This window comes from Vicia villosa, linkage group LG1 (assembly GCF_029867415.1).
Source record: "Vicia villosa cultivar HV-30 ecotype Madison, WI linkage group LG1, Vvil1.0, whole genome shotgun sequence".
Classification (NCBI taxonomy): Eukaryota; Viridiplantae; Streptophyta; class Magnoliopsida; order Fabales; family Fabaceae; genus Vicia; species Vicia villosa.
Window position 1 is genome coordinate 136,737,759 of NC_081180.1, and position 23,449 is coordinate 136,761,207.

The 23,449-nt window shown below is 36.3% G+C and overlaps 2 protein-coding genes across 2 annotated transcripts; both read right to left on the reverse strand.

Annotated features, from left to right (window-relative positions):
* Nucleotides 1-2,182: 2,182 nt before the first annotated feature.
* LOC131655262 (magnesium transporter MRS2-2-like) lies at nucleotides 2,183-4,628 on the reverse strand. Its single transcript, XM_058925158.1, has 8 exons — nucleotides 4,305-4,628; nucleotides 4,187-4,216; nucleotides 3,967-4,099; nucleotides 3,236-3,357; nucleotides 2,943-3,017; nucleotides 2,549-2,749; nucleotides 2,410-2,454; nucleotides 2,183-2,239 (listed from the first exon to the last, which is right to left on the reverse strand). Exons 1-8 carry the CDS (start codon nucleotides 4,548-4,550, stop codon nucleotides 2,183-2,185), a joined length of 909 nt encoding a protein of 302 aa, XP_058781141.1. The 5' UTR covers nucleotides 4,551-4,628.
* A 3,590-nt stretch (nucleotides 4,629-8,218) lies between these two features.
* LOC131655272 (uncharacterized) lies at nucleotides 8,219-14,359 on the reverse strand. Its single transcript, XM_058925168.1, has 5 exons — nucleotides 14,215-14,359; nucleotides 10,095-11,485; nucleotides 9,078-10,004; nucleotides 8,911-9,039; nucleotides 8,219-8,839 (listed from the first exon to the last, which is right to left on the reverse strand). The coding sequence occupies exons 1-5, from the start codon at nucleotides 14,357-14,359 to the stop codon at nucleotides 8,219-8,221; spliced, it is 3,213 nt and encodes a 1,070-aa protein (XP_058781151.1).
* Nucleotides 14,360-23,449: the final 9,090 nt, after the last annotated feature.

The following is a 23,449-nucleotide window of genomic DNA, read 5'->3' on the forward strand; positions in this document are numbered from 1 at the left end:
GCCTTTGAACTCGTGGAAAAGATCTCTGGCTTCCCAGTAATCAGCGAACTCTGTTACAAAATATGTGGTTGTTTTAGATTCCCCTTCCTTCATGCTCTTTTCCCAACCACCCCCCTTCGATGTCCGCTTCTTCATATTGCCTACCGTCGTCCATCCATCTGCTACGGTCGCCGGTCTACCCTTTCTTACCATCTTACAAACTCTGATCCAGATAAAACACAAATAAAAAAGGAACCCTTCAACATGCACACGAAGAACCGGAATCAAGCACCACTAAAACCAAGGCCCCTAACCCTAAGGCTAGGAATTTAAGCCGAAGATCTCAATGGAGTTGGTCTAGTTCATGTGTTTGTTGCAGGATGATCCTTAGACAACAAATGTTACTTGGATTCTACATGTAATAACTCTTATTTTCCTTTATTGTTTCATATTAACATTGTGATATTATAGTTTGAAGAAAATACCATAGAAAATGTTAACCAAAGAATGATGAGTATTTGTTTCACTTGATATGAAAAAGTTTCATTCATGTTATGTCTCTGTTCCAGTGTGGAGTTTCGACAAAGTTGTTGCTCGAGCCTTCAATAAGTTTTCATCAACATCTGCCAAGAAATAAAAGAAGTCTTGATCAATTTCAAGCTGCAAAACCAGGAGAAGTTCCAACATGATTGATAACCTGGAAGTTACCCCAATTCTCACAAGCTTCAACAATTTTGTTACAGACTTTTGTTCTTCGGCCATCCACATCGTCAATCCTGGTGAGAGAAATGATTGGAATGTCATTGCTGAAGTCATTGTAAGACACTTTCGTCAGTTCCGCAACACTCATGTCAAGTAAACAAATGTGTTATCACATACATACATGTCAAGTAAACAAATGTGCCATCACATACATACATGTCAAGTAAACAGTTAATACATAAAACCTGTTGTGAAAAAAATATCTGTCATATTTTATCATGTTCTAAGCATTTAAATTAGGCATAAGCCACAATGGCCTGAAATAAATCTGTTACAATTTGACAGATTCATTAGATGTATGTATAGTTTAAGTTGAGAAACAACCATTTAGGCACTAACAATCCTGTGAAAGCAATGATGAGAAATGTATCCACAGAACACACTGTTCAACAAGACAAATACAATTCCCAGTTTAAAATTTTACACTATACAATTAAAACACTAAATTGTAATAAGTCAAAATGATAGAGAATGATTAACGTTACCTTTAATTCTAATCAAGCAAAGTCTGGAAATATGACTTGTTTAAATTAAATATAACTTGTACTTTCACAAAGGTATTCGTAACAAGATCTCCATAATATGACTCATGATATAAAATTCTATATTAAGTGGGGGCGATATACTATTTTCATTAGCTGATAAGTTAAATTGTCACGTTTTAACTATCATATAAAATTTACATGGCAAGGCTGATAAAATGTATAAAATTTGAAGGTTAAAAATATTAAAAGTTATATAGCAGCTGCCCCCCAATTGCCTGTGTGGTGGTCCTAGAGTTAATTTTCCAGCATGTTGATTTTCATGTTTCATGCAACCCCTTTTTTGAGACCAAAGAGGGTAAAATCACGAGAAACAAAATAGCAGAGAATACGCCTCCCAAAATAACTACCTGCAAGTAGAGTAAACATGCTACATGATTATATATTACTCTATTTTGTTAGGAAATTTGCACATAAGCAGCAACGGTTTTCTTACCCATTTGAACATGTACGAGTGGTCTTCATTCCATGTATATGGGATGTTCATGCCGAAAATAGCAGTCACCAGCGAGTAGAAAGATACACATAGAGTTCCAGCGCTAAGAAATAGCTCCAACTGCATGAGTGTTGAAAGGTTTAGCAAATACGGTCGCTTTACAAAACACGATAGAAGACAGCATAGTGGAAAATATAAAATGTACCCGAATAAGCTGATTGCGACGGTTGTCAAGCTGCAAAATGGATGAAAAAACACATATTCATTTTAAATGTCATTCACTAAATGCTTCTTGTTATCATAGTTTTAAATTGCAGTACGCGCCGTTGCATTTGCATTGTGGTTTTAAAATGACACGTTTGGCCACAATGCACATCGCATATGCTACAAGCGCAAGTACCACAATTGCAATACTCGGAACTGCAACTTAAAACCATGATTGATATTACTAGTAAATAAACTGCTAGTTGCTTACTTGAATGTTAATGTAATCTTGGGTATCATCAATATGCTCGCGTAGCTTTATATTGAAAGAAAAAAAAGTAAAGTAATTAGACTAAATATAAATATGATATCCAGCTGCTATGAGGTAACGAAACAAACAACAAATTCAGAGTTCAAAAAAACTCGCAAAAGCTTTTACGCTAACACATTAATTAATTAACACTGACAACGGGAAACGACACTTACCATGATTAGTTTGTTTAGTGTAGCATCAATTTGCAAGAAATATGCCTGCAAAAATGAAAACGATAAATCAGTATATTTTATTTTAAAAAGTAAGGAAGATCCCTTTGTAAATACTTTTTGAAGAAAATAGTGTGATCACCTCGAGTAACATTTCAAGCTCATCCACGCCATTTTCATCTAAACTAATCGCTTCCATACTTGCTCTGGATATATTGGATTCTATGATTTGGGACGCAGCACCTGATCCACTGATTGGTGATGCTGATCCTGCCTTTCTCGACAGGTATAGGTCAGCCATATCTTCGTCGTCATCCAGCAATTGTTCAATCTCGTCTCTAACCTGCAGCCAATAACAAGAACTGTTGAGTGATATGATCTGCAAAAATATCGACCGTCCTACTTCATATATGTTAAATTTCATAGCCAAAAGATCAATAATCATTTTGAAGCAGAAAGCGCAGAGTATATTCATGAAAAGAAATCAGGATTTTCCGGTCACAAATTTTTCACTAGCACTAGAAAACTTGACATACCTTTTGAACCCGAGCAGTCAGCTTTGTCATTGCATTCTTCAGTTTACGAACTCTGTCCAAGTTACGACTACTAGTCTGCAGATTAGTGTAATTCAAAAGTTTATAGCAATTAAACAAAATAAAGTCGAGAATTTCAAAAAATAAAACGAACAGATTCCTCAAGGTCAGACATGGAACTAGAACATCAACATTTCAAGCCAATCAACATAAATCATGTAAGGGAAAGCATCCATAATTAGAGGAGGGCTCATATCAAAACTGAAACAAGATAAGGAATTGAATTATTAATGTACCTTGGAAGTAAGTTTATCTAATGCAGGATAAGCAGCCATCTCCAACTCAGTTGTACGTGCAGCAAGGAAACTACAAATGGCTTCTAAGGCTACCTCCAGGGCACGGAACTCAAACGGTGACTCTACATTACAGAATTTATATCATTCAGATGAAGGAAGAAAAACAATGTCTTGACAAGAATCAATTCTGATAAGTTCTTTAGATATGGGATTGTGAAGTAAACGTGTTTACAAAATAATAGTTTAGGGAGAATCTTTCTTATTTGATTGAATAACAGAAAGGGCTTTTACATAGCCATACAGAAACTGAAATTGAGAAAAAAAAATAGCCCGCATTAACAAACACTAGAAACGTGGGATATTGGCAAAAGAATAGGTAAAAGAAACTGCTCACTAACAGTAACAGTAACATTACTTAGTCCATACTAACAATAACTTAACATAAAAGAAAGTAAAACTTTAACATCCTCCCTTAATACTAACAATTAGTTTACTATTGGCGGTGAACACACTCCCAATAGGCTGCACAATTTCACAAAGGCATCAAGTTTCAAAGGTTTTGTCATCACATCGGCCACTTGTTCTTGAGTTTTGCAGTAAGCTAGGTCTATAGTTTCATCCTTTGCGAGTTCACGAAGAAAATGGAAGCGAACATGATATGAAACTCCCAAGAAAATGGAAAATACACAATCAACTATTATTTTACACAGTTCATCTTTAATCTAACATACCATCTTCTTCAGCAGCTTCGTTATCATTTTGACCACCAAGATACTCTTTACAGTCTCCTTGTTTAGGCAGTCGCCTCTTGAGTTCCTCAACAACAGGGACCACATGTTCATCTGTTGGATCTCGCAGCAATACCTATACCACAATTTAGTTACAAACATTTACTGAAACACAATACAATGGAAACAACAAATTAACAGATAGAAACAAAATGTGACTAACCTCTTTAGCAGTGATTATAGCCTTGATATGCTGAAATACATAATCATAAAAAAAAAAAAAATTAAAAACCAGAAAACACAGAATACAATGGAAAAACAAAAACAAGAATGATATGAACCTCCAAATTAAGAACAATAGCCTTCTCACGACCGAGAATGGTAGAAGGGTAAGAGAGAAAGGGATCAAGGATTCGAAGATCACGTTCATTGATCTGAACCCTTTGCATGATAGCATACTTGTCCACGTCAAGTATGGACCCTTGGCCAGTAGCATCAAACAGAATCCAACTTGTCTTCATCTTCGTAACCACCATAGCCTGTGGGTCTGAGTCTGCAGTGACGTCAATGCTGCTCTCTTTAGCCATCCCTTACCTCCAACCACTTCAAATTACATTACCATAAACCCCAAACTCAATTCAACATCATTGACTTCAACTATCACAAATATCAGGAAAAAAATAAACTTTTAAAATCCTTTTTTCCGTTAATGAAACATGAAACAATTATAAGTAAGAAACAACCAAAAACCATATTTTTCAACTCTTATCTTTTACCCAAAAATAGTTATAGTCATAAGTACTATAGGTTTTGGAATGAAAACCAGAAGAGGAAAGACATTATTGAAAATTCAAATACAAAAAAACTTATATATCATATCTTTTTCCTCATGCATCCTTTTGTACAAAAAGTCAATTTGTCATTCTCCATCTAGTGTGTCTATTCCTAGCACCAATGAATCTTTCTCCCCCTTGTAAATACAAAATCTTAAATCATCGTCAATATGATATCTATAATGTTTGTAACTTCGGTCATTACCACTAGATCATATGTGATAGCAGGGATGGTCATGGATCTAGGAGATTTTGTTAATAGGGCAATATTATAGGGAGTACATAATAATATAAATAATTTTTCAAAAGTACAAATAAGTTCTTAAGCATTAACTAATGATGATATTATTATTTAATCTAACATAGTACAATAATTATACTACTATTTTTGCAATATATGTAAAAATATCAAATAATTTTGTTTAAAAGGAATGTGTAGAGTGGAAAAAAATTTGTCATTTCATGCTAGCTATAAATTTTTATTAAATGGGGGCAATATGCTACTTTCATTAGCTCATAAGCTAAATTGTCACGTTTTAACTAATATATAAAAGTTACATGGCAAAGCTGATAAAACATACATTTTCTACCCACCTTGAACCCTTTCCTACCCTTTATCATATTCCTCAACCACCCAATTCTCCAACCTCTCATCCTCTCCCTTCTCCCACCCTTACAGCTCCTTTACCTACCTTGCACACCCACTTCTCAGCCCTACTGTAAGAACAAGATTTGGTTATGCATCTGCTCTTTAGTTTTAACGATAACAATACATTGTTTCTTAGAGAACAATTTTATACCCTAGTGATTTTGTATAGTATGTAGTTGAATACTAACAGTTCCGACTCTGAAGAAGTAATGTATGACATCATCAGCTTACGAACTCAACACTCTGACTCTAAAGATATAACAAAGTGCACTTTATAAAAAAAAATCAAGTTATGGAATGCTCTTGGACAATTCTTCTAAAGGAATGCTCATAAAATGAGTTTTGATTCTAACTCTGTGATAAAGGAGATTATGAAGATTTTCAAACTCTGGCATTCAGCACAGCAATGTATTTTGGCTAAAACAACCCTTGCACAGTAAATCTGGAGACAATAAATAAAACCAAAATAACAAAACACAAGCTACAAGAAATACATGTAAATTTTGTATAAACTGCAAAATAGAAAAACATCTGAGTTATACAAGCAGCAGTAGTAGTAGCAGCAGAAACACTTTTTACTCCTAAAGACATCAGTTGTGCAACACTCTTTACTCCTAAAGATATCAGCATAGTAACACTCTTTACTCAGTAAAGTTATCATTAGTACATGTGACATCTTAAAAACAAAAAAAAAATGAGAAACTCAGCATGCAAAACTATGCTCCCCGTGTAATAGTACTCCCCATGTTTCATGGAACTAAAACTAACAACAACTATTTCTCCCCTTTTTATCCATAATTTTGGCCAAACCCCATTTTAAGGGGAAACCCAAATCATCAGAACAATTACTAACAACATTCTTCATTAAACCAGCTACCTCAATTAGTTATGCCACTTTCTTGAGGTCTAAAAAATCGTTACCAAACTCATTATTCAAGGCCAAACTCCTTTGGTACAGATCCTTGCATGTTAGAACATCTGGTATGACATCATACACACATACTAGTAGTAGTAGTAGTAGTAGTAGTGAAGACAAGACAGATGCCTGAAACACCAACAACAAGCATGACAGACACTCATGCTCCCTCTAAATAGTTATATATATATATATATATATATATATATATATATATATATATATATATATATATATATATATATATATATATATATATATATATATATATATATATATATATATATATATCCAGCAACCAAGGACTACTCTTCCTAAGAAGTAGTACAGTTTTGTCACAGTATCAATCAGCATGTCAAGATATTTGACACGACCTCAAGACAAACACTTTCTCACACTAACATTTTACTCTCTAGACAAACATAGAGTAAAGGGTTAATTATGCCAGGGGTCCCTACAAAAACGCGACCCTGCACTTTTAGTCCCTGTAAAAATTTTCTTAGAAAAATGGTCCCTATAAAATTTGGCGTCACGTAATGTTGTCCCTCCCGTTAGTTTTCACTAACGGAGTGTGACGTGGCTGGCCAGCTGTATGTTTTCATTTGACACGTTGGAGTCCCATTATAATTATTCAGAAAACCCTAATTGTTCCCTCTCATTGCCTTATTCTCCCCTCTCACCCATTTATCGTCTTCTTCCTTCTTCATTGTTCCAAGCAATATTCTTCTTCATCTTTCTGCTTCGTCTTCTTCAGCTTCGCGTGAAATCCATGGCGTCTTCTTCAAATAGAGGCAACTCGATTTCAGCAGTTCATTCAACAAGTGTGAGCAATCGTATATGGAGAATGTGTGCCTGCAATGTTCGTATGACATCGTATCGCTGCAAGAACGGCCGTAATCGAGGAAGACTTTTCTGGAGGTGTCCCTTTTGGCAAAGCGATGAAACGTGCAACCTCTTCGAATGGGATGATGATATGGAACCAGGGCATAACATAACGGAGAGTTTAAATGAAGAATGGACAAATGACCCAACTAAGACAAGAGAGATGCAATCTGTTGAAGCCTTGAAGGAGTTATATGAGTCAGCAATGAAGAAGAATGTTGAATTGCAGATCCAACAGAAGACAGAGGGATTTTATGGAAAGATGAAGACAATTTGCTTAGCAATTTTGTTCATGGTTAATTTGTATTTGTTAATAAAATGTAAATGTTAAGGATCTCGTGTTAAGGGTTAAATGTATTTGTTCATGTGCAATTTTAAGTTTAGCAAAACCTGTGTAAGGTGTAATGTTCAATTTTAAGTTTTCTGTAATGTACAATTTGAAGTTTCTGAAATTGAATGCAATGTTGTGGATTGGGTTTAATAATTGTTTGTTACTCATGTTGTTGTTTTAAAAACTACAAGACCTCTAAGTTGACAGGTTCCATAGTGAGCTATAATCCTGTTGGCAATGTTACAATTTGTATGATATAAACCTGTTGGATATGGGTAACATCTAACTTGACAGGTTCCATAGTGACCTATCTACAATGACCTATAAATTGACTCATATATTTTGTTTACAGCAGCAAGTGTATTCCATAATATATAATGCATTGTAATTGTCGTATTTAACAGTAAGACATAGTATAATTAGTAACCTCTAATTTGATTACAGCACAGAATATATAAGTAATTGTATTCCATAACATAATAATGCATTGTAATTAGCACATGTTTGCAGCATATTAAGCTGACTTGAGTTAAACAAAATAAATGTCTCAAAAGATGGTAAATAACCATAACAAGCAGCACCATAACAAACAAAGCAGTTGATTACAAAAAAATAGTTTCCAAAATCAACAAAAACAACATGAGTCACTGAGTTAAGCCTTTGTAGATGTCATCCCATTTCTTCATCTTGGGGACACCACTTGTTGAATCCTCTGTCGCTTCATCCTCCTCAACGATCACCAATGGATGATCTGGTTTTTTCCCTGGCCCTGGAATAGCCTTTGTCTTGAGGCTTCTGAGTCTATCACTTTGCCTTTTTGCCACATCCATATCACTTTTACTTTTTTTTGCTTTGGGCTGCACTTGTGCTGAAGATGTTGTAGGTGGTTTAGGAGGAACCTGTCCAACAGATGATGCACCTACATGTTGTTTGAGTGGTTTGTTCTTTGGTTTTTTTGGAGCTGGGCCAAAGAAAATTTTGGTTCCATCCCTGGCCTTTGTAGCAGTAGTTGCAGTAGATGGTCCAGAATCATTGGCAGCAACAACTGGTTCTTTATCCTTTGTTGGCTGAGCATCCTTTTTCTTGATGGGTGCAGAATCCACACTCAAAGGCCTAATGTCCAAAATATCATCCCAATCCAGCAAGGCTTCTAGTGTTTCAGCATCCCATTCATAATACTTATCAACAGGTGAAGAGTTTGATGGTTGTGTTGTACCACTTGTTCTAGACTTGGCATTTTTTGAAGCTTTGCCCTTAGCCTTATGCTGCAAGAAAACAAATTAGTTAAGTGAATGATTCAGATAAGTAAACAATACATTCAAGTGAATTTGAATACCTCTTTTTTTGCTGCCACATTTGCTTGGGCAGTTTGACTGGCCTGTGTAGGCACATCCTCAGTAGTTGTCACATTATTAGGTGGAACTTCTTCATTTTGCACATTTGCTTGGACACCACTTGTTGGACCCTCTTCAATTGGTACATTTGTTGGGACACCTATGCAACAATTTGCTTGTTTTTCTTGCAAGTCCTTTTGTTGTGACCTAGTTCAAAACAAACTTTGCATCTATGACTAGTATTAGTTCTCTGCCATTTATTCTGATTAACCTCATCAGCTTCTCTCCTACGTAGTTTTTTGGGCCTCCCTGCACCACGTTTGTACAGTGGTGGAAACATATCAGGTTGAGTTGTTTTGGGCCATTTGTTCTGGCCATTCAAAGGGGTGATGACTTCATTATAGCATGCCTCATAGGTACTCTTGTGATAGCACTTGTTTACATAACTCACTGGGTCATCCACCTTCCTATATATGGCTGCCACTGCATGTCTACATGGTATCCCAACTATTTCCCAAAAGTTACAACTATATGTATGTTTCTCAAGGTCAACTACAAAGCTGTCAGTAAAGAGTACATGGGTAACTTGAAATGAATACCTACCAGCATATGTTGCTGTCCAACTAGCACTCTTCTCAATCTCTCTATCTAATCTCTTTAATGGTTTAGACATTATTTGACCATTGTATCCATCTACTTTTTCTCTAAGGGTTGCAAACCTCCCCATTAAATAATTCCTAATCCACTCAAGCATTGTAATAATTGGCTTGTCCCTTTGCAATAAAATGGTTGCATTAAAAAACTCACTCAAATTGTTCATTAACACATCACACTTTGAGAAAAAAGGGAAAGCATGCTTACACCATTTGTTCTTGGGAATTGTCTCCAACCACTCATAAGCTTCCAATTTGGCCTCCTTGATCATAAGCATCTTTGCTTCATGTGCCTCAAAATAGGTAGCCTTGGCAGCTGCCATCATGAGATCCCTGTACAAAGTTCCTCCACCAAACTTTTTTTTGAAGTTTGCATATAAATGTCTTAGACAAAATCTGTGCTCATAAGCTGGATACTCCTCTTCAAACACTTGCACCAGTCCCTATTCAAACAACATGAATAATCAATATTAAGATACTACATGTTACATTTAAACAACAATAATAATCAATTTTAAGATACTACATGTTACCTTCTGTTGATCAGATATGAAACACCATCTGCCATCTCCAATATCTTCAATAAGTAACTTCATAAACCAGCTCCAAGAGTCTTTTGTTTCACTCTCAACTACAGCAAAAGCAACAGGAAGATATTGGTCATTTGGATCTCTGCCCACTGCAATGAATAAAATACCACCATATTTGTGTTTCAAATGGCATCCATCCAATCCAATAAAGGGCCTGCATGCCTTTGTCAATGCTTTCTTGGTCCCATCAAAGGATATGTAACACCTCTCAAACCTAGGCTTCAATCCTGGGGCAAATGAAGTAGTGTTGATTTTGAATGTATTGCCTGCTGAAGCCCTTCTCAACTCAGCACCATAAGACCACAACATACTAAATTGTTTGCTTGAATCCCCCTCAACTATTTGTCTTGCAATTTGTCTTGCCCTAAATGCCCTGCACCCTGGAATTTCAGTGGAATACCTTTGTCTAATATCAGCAACTACCTCATTCAGTTTCATCTTAGTGTTGTTCTTCAAACCATCTACAATAACCTTAGCAACCCATTCTGCCTTAGCACTTTTATTAAAAAACTTTCTCCCACACTTATGTTTTGCAAATAGTGTCTTTATCCTAAAAGTTGTGGATGTTAACACCCTACTACACAATACTGTATAATTACACTTTTTCTTGTCCTTGCAAACAACCCTGCATCTATTAGAATCATTCTTCTCAAACTTCACATCTCTTCCATTTAGCACATTATGCTCAAGTATGGCATCCTTAAACTGTCTCAATGAACGAAATTCCATTCCTACTTTGAAGACATAATCCTTGCTCAGTTTATCTTCCTCATTGAACCTTATAACACATGTCCTTTCATCAGAACTATCATCCTCAGCCCCACTATCCAACTCATCTGTCATGTATTCATCTTCAATGACATGTTGCTTCCCCATTTCTTCTGTGATACTAATTTTGTTAACTTGTTGACTTGCTGCACCAGGATTTGCTTCCCCATTTTCTTGATTTATATGCTCAGCAGAATTTCCATTCACCACATCATCCATTTCTTCAGCAAAACCCTTCATTCTTTCCTCCTCACTATCATCAAAATGCACATCCCTTACTGATTCATCACTTGATTCATCCTCACTATTATTCTCATTTTCTGCTTTGCCCTTCCCCTTCTCCCTAATCCTATCCATAAAGGTACTACCACCTTCTTCAGGTTGTAGTTCACAAAATATCTCAGCATCACAATTATTTCCAACAACAAACATCACTAACTCAGCAGCATCTGAGTCATCCCTAAATGGCAACATGTCTTCTTCAAAACTACCATTTTCAGGTTTCCACCACATCTTAACAGTTTTTTCATCAAAGTCAGGTTCAATGGTTTTCACTAAGTCACGTGCTTCATAAAACGACCAATAATCTATGTCTTAGTTGTTAAACCCAATTACAGTCCAACCTTCGTATCTAATCTCTGGGTCTTTCACGAAACAACCTTTTATATAAAACACTGCCTTAAACGTAATCATTTCCTGACCAATACATATTACTAACAGTTTTAGGTTGACTTCAGATAAAGTATAAACTAAAGAGAAGTGAATATAATACGAAACCCTAACAATTCTAAATTGGGAGAAGTGCGATTACCTGGGTCCACGAAGATGGAGACAGCAACGATTGTGAGGGACCACGAGGAGACAACAACCGGAGCGAGGGACCACGCAGAGGATAGAATAAGAAGCACACAGAAGCTGGGACCACCAATGGAGAACCAAAACCACGCGCAGCTAGGGTTAGAGTTTGGGGGGGGGGGAACGAGAGTGTGAATTTGACTTTTGTTTTCTGAAGATGTGTATTTGATAGACTTAAGTTTAAGTTAATCTCCTTATCCAGTGTGGCAATATCAATTTTTCTTTTTTTCCATGTCAACAATGCCACATCACACTCCGTTAGTGAAAACTAATGGGAGGGACTATATTACGTGACGTCTAATTTTGTAGGGATCTTTTTTCTAAGAAAATTTTTAGAGGGACTAAAAGTGCAGGGTCCCTTATTTATAGGGACTAAAAACGTATTTAACCCTAGAGTAAATGTAAAAAAATTAGAAGCATGCATGCATACAAGCATATTCAACTGATAGAAGCACAAACTAAACTTGATGTAATCAGATGCTAGGAAGAGAATATAGCATGTAGCTCATCACGTCAGAGCATTAGAACAACATAGATTCAAAAATTTCTCAAGAGACAAGATAGGATATTATTACAACACCAACCAACATGGAATATCAAAAGGAAATTTTTATCTTTTAAAATAGTTATTCAAACCTACCACCTGAGTCAATGAAAGTAACTCAATCTTCATCAGCATATGAATCAGATTCATGTGATTGAGCTTGACTTTTCATGAAGGGCTTCATCTCTGTTACAGACTTTTTCCCTGTCACAGATGCTCTAGTAGATGATCTACCTTGAACTCAATCTTTTCTAGATCAGTATTTTTTTGCCTTCTTTCTTGACTTGACTTCCAACTCGTGGGTATTTTCACATCATATTCTTTGGGAGATTGACTCGTGATGAAAGACAACTCGATAGGAAGGATATGCAATACGGTTTGGAGTTTAAATAAAGAGGCGTCACCTTGTTTGTAACTCCAGTCATTACCACTAGATCATATGTGGTAGCAGGGATGGTCATGGATCTAGGAGATTTTGTTAATAGCGCAATATAATATTATACGAAGTACATAATGATATAAATAATTTTTCAAAAGTACAAATAAATTCTTAACCATTAATTAATTAGTGATAATATTATTATTATTTAATCTAACAAAGTACAATAATTATAGAGAAAAGGGATGATGCACTGACGGTGTAAAATATTTTTACACGGTCAACCTATCACCACCCATGTATTCAATTAAACTATTTTTTTATTTAAAAAAAATTCAATGACATGGTATATTTATGATTTTTTTATTGTATGACAGTGCAAAATTATTTTACACAATCGGTGCACTACCTTTTAACTCATAATTATACTACTATTTTTGAAATATTTGTGAAAATATCAAATAATTTTGTTTAAAAGGAATGTGTAGAGTGGGAAAAAAATTGTCATTTCATGATATAAAATTTTATTAAATGGGGGCAATATACAACTTTCATTATAGCTGATAAGCTAAATTGTCACGTTTTAACTAATATATAAAAGTTATTCCTTAAAGTTACTCCCTCTGTTTTTTTTTAAGTGTCATTTTAGATAGATTTTTTTCTATTTAAGTGTCGTTTTTATAGTTTAATGTTATAATTTGTCAATTATACTCTTACTTTTTCAATAAATTCTTTAATTAGTCATAGAAAAAATAGAATAATTATTGAATTTATTTAGAAAGAGAAAATAAATGAGGGTATAATAGAAAAAACAACTCTAATAATCCACTATCTTGATTGAAGAGTTTTATGCTAAAATGACACTTACAAAGAAACGGAGAGAGTACATGGCAAGGCTGATAAAACATACATTTTCTACTCACCTTCAACCTTTTCCTACCCTTGATCATATTCCTCAACCACCCAATTCTCCAACCTCTCATCCTCTCCCTTCTCCCACCCTTACTGCTCATTTACCTACCGTTGTTCACCGACTTCTCAGCCCAATCTTAGAAGAATCACCAAACAAACAAATACACCTTTTTATGAAAACAAATATCATTGCAATCTACTTCATTAAGCCCTACTGTAAGAACAAAATTTGGTTATACATCTGCTATTTAGTTTTGAGGATAACAATACATTGTTTCTTAGAGAATAATTTTATACCCTAGTGATTTTGTCTAGTATGTAGTTGAACTCAACACACTCTCAATCTAAAGAGATAACAAAGTGCGCTTTACAAAAAAATACACTACAGTCGAGCAAATCTTCCAATTAAACAAAAACAAATATACACGCGAAAAGCACAACAACGATACTTTGTTCATCATCCATGAGAATTACAAAGTACACATCAAATAAAAGAAAAACGCATTATTCTGCCCGACGGGTGAACTCCTCCGAATGGAGATACTGATACCAATCCTCGTCCCACTCAGTCTCAGAACCATCAGCATTGACCACGACTCTCACACCTGAAGACTGAGCCTGCGCGTCCGAGCCCCGGCCCCCCTGGGGACGAGAAGCAGATTTGGTCAAAATCTTCGTCTTCTCCTTCACCTCCTTCACTCCACGAGAACGTGAGGTTGAAGAGACTTTTCCTCCCTTAGCGCCACCCATTCCTGCGTAAAAATGAAGAAAGAAATGTCCGTGAGACCTCCTTTTATAGAAGAAGAAAGGGGATAGAAACGCCTGGGAAACAGACAAAACATTAAAGGACAAAGACGTTGGAAGCCAGCAACGCGCTGTCCAAGAAGCCAAAACGCATGCACACAGACTCCAAGGAACAGGCGCAATATACTGAGAAATATTATAGGATTTGTAATGAAAACCAGAAGAGGAAAGACATTATTGAAAATTCAAATACAAAAAAACTTATATATCATATCTTTTTCCTCATGCATCCTTTTGTACAAAAAGTCAATTTGTCTTTCTCCATCTAGTGTGTCTATTCCTAGCACCAATGAATCTTTCTCCCCCTTGTAAATACAAAATCTTAAATCATCATCAATATGATATCTATAATGTTTGTAACTTCGGTCATTACCACTAGATCATATGTGATAGCAGGGATGGTCATGGATCTAGGGGATTTTGTTAATAGGGCAATATTATAGGGAGTACATAATAATATCAATAATTTTTCATAAGTACAAATATATTCTTAAGCATTAATTAATGATGATATTATTATTTAATCTAACATAGTACAATAATTATAATATCAATAATTTTTAGGATGTATACATAATTTGATCCTTTTTTGCATAATTGTTTGTGTGAGTTGTTTCCCCTCATTTCTATCTTTTTCCTTCATAATTTGAAGATGTGTGTGATAGGTGTGATTCATGATTGATTGTGTATTGTTTTAGAATTCTTGACATGTATTTGGTACTTAGGATTCATTTCATTTTCATGTTATCGTCGTAGGATAGTGGTAAGCATTATTTGGCTTGTGTGTTTTTCAATTTTGACCCATACATTTGTTTTTCATTGTTTTTAAAACTTGTTGATTCATGATTGTTTGATTATTGCGTTTGTTTCTTCATTTTTTAGTGACCATTGTTTGAGGGCAAACAACATTTCAAGTTGGGAAGAGTTTGATAAGTGCAAAAAATATTGTTATTTTCGTTATTATTTTATACATAATGTTTACATATTTTGTACATATTTTGTAATAGTTTACATATTGTACATATTTTGTACATATTTTGTAATAGTTTACATATTGTACATAATCGAGTTATTTGTGTAAATGATATAACGTATGATAGTTTTTATGTCTTTTGTAGGTATTCATGTATGGTTGGAGTATTGAGTAATAAAGGCCAAATGCTAAGCTTCAAGAATGCAATGTTTAGCAATTCATCAAAGAATAAGGCTCAAATAAGGATGAAAAATATTGAAGGATAGAAAGACACTTAGAAAGGGGGGGTTTGAATAAGTGTAGTCTAAAAACTTGAACGATAAAAACAATATGCACATTTATTTTTATCCTGGTTCGTTGTTAACTAAACTACTCCAGTCCACCCCCACGGAGTGATTTACCTCACCTGAGGATTTAATCCACTAATCGCAACAGATTACAATGGTTTTCCACTTAGTCCGCGACTAAGTCTTCTAGAGTATCCTGATCACAACCTGATCACTCCAGGAACAAATGCTTAGACACAAGCTAAGACTTTCTTAGAGTATCCTGACCACCACGTGATCACTCTAATTACAACTGCTTAGACACAAGCTAAGACTTCCTAGAGTATCCTGATCAACACTTGATCACTCTAGTTACTTACAAATTAATGTAATCAATTCTAAGAGTATTACAAATGCTTCTGAAAAGCTATAATCACAACAGTGATATTTCTCTTAACGTTTAAGCTTAATCTCACTAGTATATTACAACAGCAATGTAGTGAGCTTTGATGAAGATGAAGTTTCTGAGCTATGAATTTGAACAGCGTTTCAGCAAGTTAATATTCACAGAATTTGGTTCAGAGTTGTTAACCTTGCTTCTCATCAGAACTTCATATTTATAGGCGTTTGAGAAGATGACCGTTGGGCGCATTTAATGCTTTGCGTATTCCGTACAACATTGCATTTAATGTTTCACGCTTTTGTCAACTACCTCGAGCCTTGTTCACGCTGTGTCTACTGACGTTGCCTTTAATAGCTTCCAACGTTCCTTTTGTCAGTCAGCGTAGCCTGCCACCTGTACTTTCTTCTGATCTGATGTTTGTGAATAAAATATTTGAATATCATCAGAGTCAAACAGCTTGGTGCATAGCATCTTCTTGTCTTCTGACCTTGAAGTGCTTCTGAGCGTGATACCATGAGAACTTCAGTGCTTCTGCTTCTGATCTCAAGTTCTTCTGATGCTTCCATAGACCCATGTTCTGATTCTGCCTTGACCATCTTCTGATGTCTTGCCAGACCATGTTCTGATGTTGCATGCTAAACCTTTTGAGACAAAGCTTCTGAGCGCTGATTTGTGCATACTCTTTATTTATTTCATGAAATGGAAATTGCAATGTATTAGAGTACCACATTATCTCACACAAAATTCATATCCTTGTTATCATCAAAACTAAGAATATTGATCAGAACAAATCTTGTTCTAACAATCTCCCCCTTTTTGATGATGACAAAAACATATATAAATGATATGAATTTGCGATCAGAAAGAGCAGACGGCTAAAGACAAATTACACAGCTATAGCATAAGCATGTGAATATGTCTCCCCCTGAGATTAACAATCTCCCCCTGAGATGAATAATCTCCCCCTGAAATAAATACTCGAAGAACTTTAATAATAAAAGACTTCCCTGATTATTTCGGTAGAGACGATCACATAAGCTTCTGTCTTCTGATAATTCATAGCTTTTGACTTCTGCTTCCATTGGACAGCTTCAGAACTTGAATTTCTTTTAGATCCCTAGAACACTCACAGCTTCTGATTCCTGCTTCCATTTAGGACAGCTTCAGAACTTGAATTTCTTTGATCTTCAGAACATTCACAGCTTCTGATTCCTGCTTCCATTTAGGACAGCTTCAGAACTTGAATTTCTTTGATCTTCAGACCATTCACAGCTTCTGATTCATGCTTCCATTTAGGACAGCTTCAGAACTTGTGTTTTCTGGATCTTTAAAACATTCACAGCTTCTGATTTCTGCTTCCCTCGGATAGCTTCAGAGCTTTGAATTTCTTCTTACATCACTTCATGCTAGATTGTATCAGAACATTGTTGAATGTACCAGAGCATCATCAGAGCATCTCTACATCCTGAAATGTTACAGAACAAAACTAAACGACAAAAGTCAGCATGAATGAGTTAGAATATAAAATGTGTATCAGAACACAAAATATGTATCAGAGCCATATAAGCCATATAGAATATATCAGATCCAATAGACAATGTATCAGAGCAAATAGACAATGATTTGGATCATATTCTATTATCAGAATTTCCGATCATTCTTCCTTCTTACTTCTGATTCTGAAGCTTCCTAGCACTCAGCTTGCTTCAAGAATCCAAGAGCTATTTCTGATCATTCTTCCTTTTTCCTTCTGATTCTGAAGCTTCCCAGCACTCAGCTTGCTTCAAGAATCCAAGAGCTATTTATGATCATTCTTCCTTTTTGCTTCTGATTCTGAAGCTTCCCAGCACTCAGCTTGCTTCAAGAATCCAAGGGCTTGATTCATTTTGTTGCTTCTTATGTTGATCTTGAATCTTTGATTTCTGCAAAAACACAGCTTACAAATATAGAACTTTGCAAGTTCTGTTAGTTAAGCAACTGATTAAATCAAATCATTTATCACATATTTCTCCCCCTTTTTGTCATATCATCAAAAAACATAAAAGATTCAGAAACACACGGAAGAAAAAAAGATGATTTTCATTGAAGTTCAAGCAACAGGTACAGAAGTACACGAAGAGAAGGAGGACAAGATGCACAAAAACAGATGCAGCAAAAGCAAAAAAGCAAAAAACAGCATATACTCAATCTAAGACGGCCCTAGCCTTGACAGGATCTTAGCCAGCGTCTCTTGAACCATATTGTTGTATCCATCTTGCCTCTCCATGAAAGCTCTAAACTCAGCATTGGCTGAGCTTTGCTCATCCTGTTTCTTCTGAATATCTTCCAGAGTCCTTGCAAGACGAGAAGATTCATCAGAAGAAGCTTCACCGCTTCTAACCACAGGAATAGCATTGTGATCTGTAGCTTCCATAGATAGATCATTTGCAGGGATTTCCTCAACAAGAACTGATTCAGCAACATGATCTTCTACATCTGCTTCTTGCATAGAAGCATCTCTATATTCAGCAGCAGGAATTTCCGAATCTCCATTCTCAAGTGCCTGAAGAATGGCAGCAAGATTCCTGGGGGCAGAAGGACCTTCAACTTCTGGTGGGTCAACAACTTCTGGAATGACCAAGCTTGGGTCTTCCTTAGAAGGGTTTTCCCTCAGAAAGTCAAAGAAGGTCTTGAAATTCCCGAGCAGAACTGGATATTGATGTATCCAGACAATAATCTCCCTGCGAGGGTTAGCTTCCATTGCAGCAGCGAGTCTTGCTACTTCCAACTCATCCACAAACTGCTTTTCTTCCAAGGTATGTCTTCCTCTGAGACGGGCAAACCAGAAGTCTTCATAGCTTCTCAGAATTCCACGAGGCCGTGGAGAAGCTTCTACACAGGCTTCCTGAAGTTCTATAAATAGAGCATCTGATTCTCTGCGTAAGATCCTCCAGAACTTCCTTATAGCGACGTCATTCAGGCCAGAACTTTCAGCAATTCTGAGGGTGTCAAAGATACTTCTGAGGTTCCTCTTTACTTTTTCAAAAATTACACCAATAGGGTAGACAAGGCGGGATTTTATTTTGGTTTTTGAAAAGGCAGGATTGGGGATGAAATAAGGTTGAGGTTCTCTATCCAATCTATAAGAAGATTCTGCTTCAGTATCAGAATCTAACACTACCACTTCAGCTTCAGGACGAGGCTTGGGAGTGTAGTTGCAATCACGGAGTAGCTGTTCAAGTGATGCAGAGGTTGGAAGATCAGAACCACTATGGTTGTTTTGAGTGGTAGAAAGAATGGGTTCAAAGTTGGTACGGGAAGGAGGTTTAGAGATGGAGATATTTGTGTGAGGTGGAAAGAGAGTTTGAAGGGGTGGTATATCCAGAACAGGATTGATGGTGGGTGGAGGAGAAGGAATGGTTACAGGAGAAGATAGAGGTGTAAGAACATGGACAGTTATAGGTGATTCTGATGTGTCTTTTTCTGGTTCAGGGATAGGGGCTACCGCTATTGGTGCAACTTCTGAAATATCAGTAGGAGTAGAATCAGGTTCAGAAATACATATACCTTTGGATGCTTTCTGAAGGGCTTTGACCACAGCCTCAGTCTTCTTCTGCTTCTTACTCCTTGACTCTTCAACAATTTTTGTTTTGCCACTAGAGATCTCTTTCCTTCTGACGCTCGCCAGAACTTCCTGTTGATTCACAGCCGCTTGAACAACATTTTCTTCATCAGATTCTTGAAGAACCAGCTTCCTTTTTCTGGTTTTCTTCTTCTCAACAACTTCAACAATCTCAGCATTGTTATTTGACTTCTTCTTCTTTTTCTCAGCTTCCTTCTTATTCTTCTCAAAATCACCAGAAACAGCCTTAACAACCTTTGCAATGACTTCTTCTGGGACCACTTCTTTCTCAGTGGTAGCAGCAGGATGATCAAACTTTCTTTTGGTCCTTTCTTCCTTCTTGCGATTTACTATAATTGGAGCACCTTTCTCTTGATATTTAAGACTTTTATCCTCTTTTTGTGACTTCAGATACCTAGTTCTGACTTCTGGTACCTCACTATTGAAGAAGGTTTCAAATTCAGCTAGAACTGGTTCTCTTCTGATTCTTGTTCCAGCAAGTGGTTGAGGAGTCTTAATGATAGCCTTAATCACTTTAATCTTCTTTAAGGTGAAGGCATTCAGACAGGCCCCAGTTGTGACAGCAAGGTTCTTGATAGTGCCTTCAGTTTCCAGTTGCTCAACAATCTTGGAATGAACCAGAAGATTGGTGATAATTCTGCCAAACAGAATGGTGGTACAATTTTTCTCTCTGAAGGCATTTCTGGACTCCTTCACAGTCTTCCACATGTGGTTGAAGATAATGTAAATGGCATCAACCTTCTTCTTGGTGGCAATGCAATACAGAATGTATCTCTGCTCATTGTTGATGAAATCAGAGGCATGTGTCCCTTTCCTGTGATAGAAACACCCAAGAAGAATCTTGGTCCAGATTTTGAAGAGATCTCTCAAGTCCTTGACATTTTTTGTTTCATTAACGTCCGGATAGAGAGTAGACAAAACATCTCCCCAATTTGCCCTTTGATCAATTTCAAAATCCCCTTCAGGGTTTTTCAGATCAAACATCACTCTTAAGATGTTTTCAGTTACAACCACAAACTTTCCATGGACGAAGGATAATATTGATTTTGGAGCAACCACTGCATGTATCCAGAATTCCTTGACAAGATCTGGGTAGACTGGTCCACAGAACTCAGCAAACAACAAAGTCCATCCTTGAAAAATTATATCTTCTTTGAGATGAAACTCGTTTTCTTCAATGTTATCAAAATCAACCATGAGTTCACATAGAACTTCTAATTTATCCTTAGGAATGGAGCACGCAACAACTGGAGTGAGTTCCTGATTAACTTCATCTTGAATATGGAGAAGAGTAGATGAACCAATATTTTGAGATGAAGAAGCAGCCATTGAAACAGAATGAACAGCAAGGAAGAACAAATTTTGGGTTTTCGGTTAGGGTTTTAGAAGCGACTAAGAAGATTTCAAAAGAAAGTATGCAAGAAGAAAGAGAGACTTGGAACGAAAAAGATATATAAGATGATTTGAAAAGAATATATAGAGACGGATTTTAAAAAAATTAGAAAAGGAACAGTTACAGAATCAAGAGAAATCAATTTTCATTTATTGATAAGTGACATTAGGTGAGAGATCGTGGTAAATGAAATGATTTAACACAGTTACCTAGGTCAGCGTCTTTTCAACTGCACGCTTTGTACTAACCGTACAGACACGTGTTCCCCATCAGATAATAGATGACAGCTGTAATTTTCCTGAATATACTGTACGCCTTCTGATTCTGATCACTGCTTCTGATTGTCATTCTTAAGAAATGATCTTGTTCTGATAGGATCATCTTTCTTCCCAAGGATCACATCTTCTGAATGAGGTGATGCAAGTCTAGGTGATCTTCTGATAGTTGGTTCTTCAGAAATCCTAAGATTCTCTAAAGATGCAGCAACTTGATCTACTGATCCATTGCTTCTGAGACTGCCATCTTCTGCAGCTTTGCTTCTTGGTTCTTCAACTTCTGATATATCAATATCAAAATCTGCAAAATTCTCAAACTGCTTTGGTTTTTCAACACCAAGCTTATCATCAAACCTGATATTGATTGATTCTTCTACAATCAATGTTTCAGTATTGTATACTCTGTAGCCTTTAGAGCGTTCAGAATATCCAAGAAGGAAACATTTTTGTGCTTTGGAATCAAACTTACCAAGATGATCTTTAGTATTCAGAATAAAACATACACATCCAAAAGGATGGAAATATGAAATGTTGGGCTTTCTGTTCTTCCACAATTCATAAGGAGTCTTATTTAGAATAGGTCTGATAGAGATTCTATTATGAATATAGCATGCAGTGTTAATTGCTTCTGCCCAGAAATGCTTAGCCATATTGGTTTCATTGATCATGGTTCTGGCCATTTCTTGTAGAGTCCTATTCTTTCGCTCTACAACTCCATTTTGCTATGGAGTTCTGGGGCAAGAGAAATCATGGGCAATACCATTTTCTTTGAAGAACTCCTCAAAGAATTTGTTCTCAATTTCACCACCATGATCACTTCTAACCTTTATGATTTTACACTCTTTCTCAGATTGAATCTGAGTGCAAAATTCAAAGAACACTGAATGAGACTCATCCTTGTGTTTCAAGAACTTTACCCACGTCCAGCGGCTATAATCATCAACAATGACTAATCCATATTTCTTTCCTCTGACAGATGTTGTTTTGACTGGGCCAAACAGATCAATGTGCAAGAGTTCTAACGGCCTTGAGGTAGAAACAACATTCTTAGACTTGAATGCAGGTCTGGAGAACTTGCCCTTCTGACATGCTTCACAAAGAGCATCTGATTTGTATTTCAGATTTGGGAGTCCTCTGACCAGATTTTGTTTGTTAATCTGAGAAATCTTTCTCAAACTAGCATGTCCTAATCTTCTGTGCCAGACCCATTGCTCTTCAGAAACAGACATAAGACAAGTCACCTTCTGATTCTTAAGATCAGAAAGATCAATCTTATAAATGTTGTTCTTCCTCTTTCCTGTAAATAGGATTGAGCCATCCTTCTGACTTACAGCCTTGCAAGACTTTTGATTGAAGATTATATCATAACCATTGTCACTTAATTGACTTATGGACAATAAGTTATGCGTTAATCCTTCTACAAGAAGTACATTAGTTATGGAAGGAGAGTTACCAAGACTTATGGTTCCAGAGCCAATGATTTTGCCCTTCTGATCTCCTCCAAACTTGACTTCTCCACCTGGTTTAAGCACCAGGTCTTGTAATGTAGACCTTCTTCTCGTCATGTGTCGCGAGCACCCAGAGTCCAGGTACCATGACATTTTGCTTTCTGTCCTTTTTGCCGCCAAGGATATCTGCAACAGAAATTATCTTCTCCTTAGGTACCCACAATTTCTTGGGTCCTTTCTTGTTAGTTCTCCTCAAGTTCTGATTGAACTTGGGTTTAGCAAAATATTTAGCAGGAGGAACAGTATGATACTTCTTATTCTTAGTTCCATGATATTTCTTAGGTTGTGTCACATGCTTCTTGGTGTGTGTTATGTGAAAACTTTGTGCATGTGATGTGTGCTTAATATCATGGGAGTGGCCAAATTTAAATTGGTTATACAGAGGCTTGTATGATATTTTCATATCATCCACAGATTCAAGCTTGTATGGGATTTCACCCTCATAACCAATGCCAACTCTCTTGTTCCCAGACACAGCATATATCATAGAAGCTTGCTGACTTCTGCCAATACTTCTAGATAAGAACTTCCTGAAACTTAAATCATATTCTTTCAGAATATGATTCAGACTCAGAGTGGATTTTTCTGAATCAGAA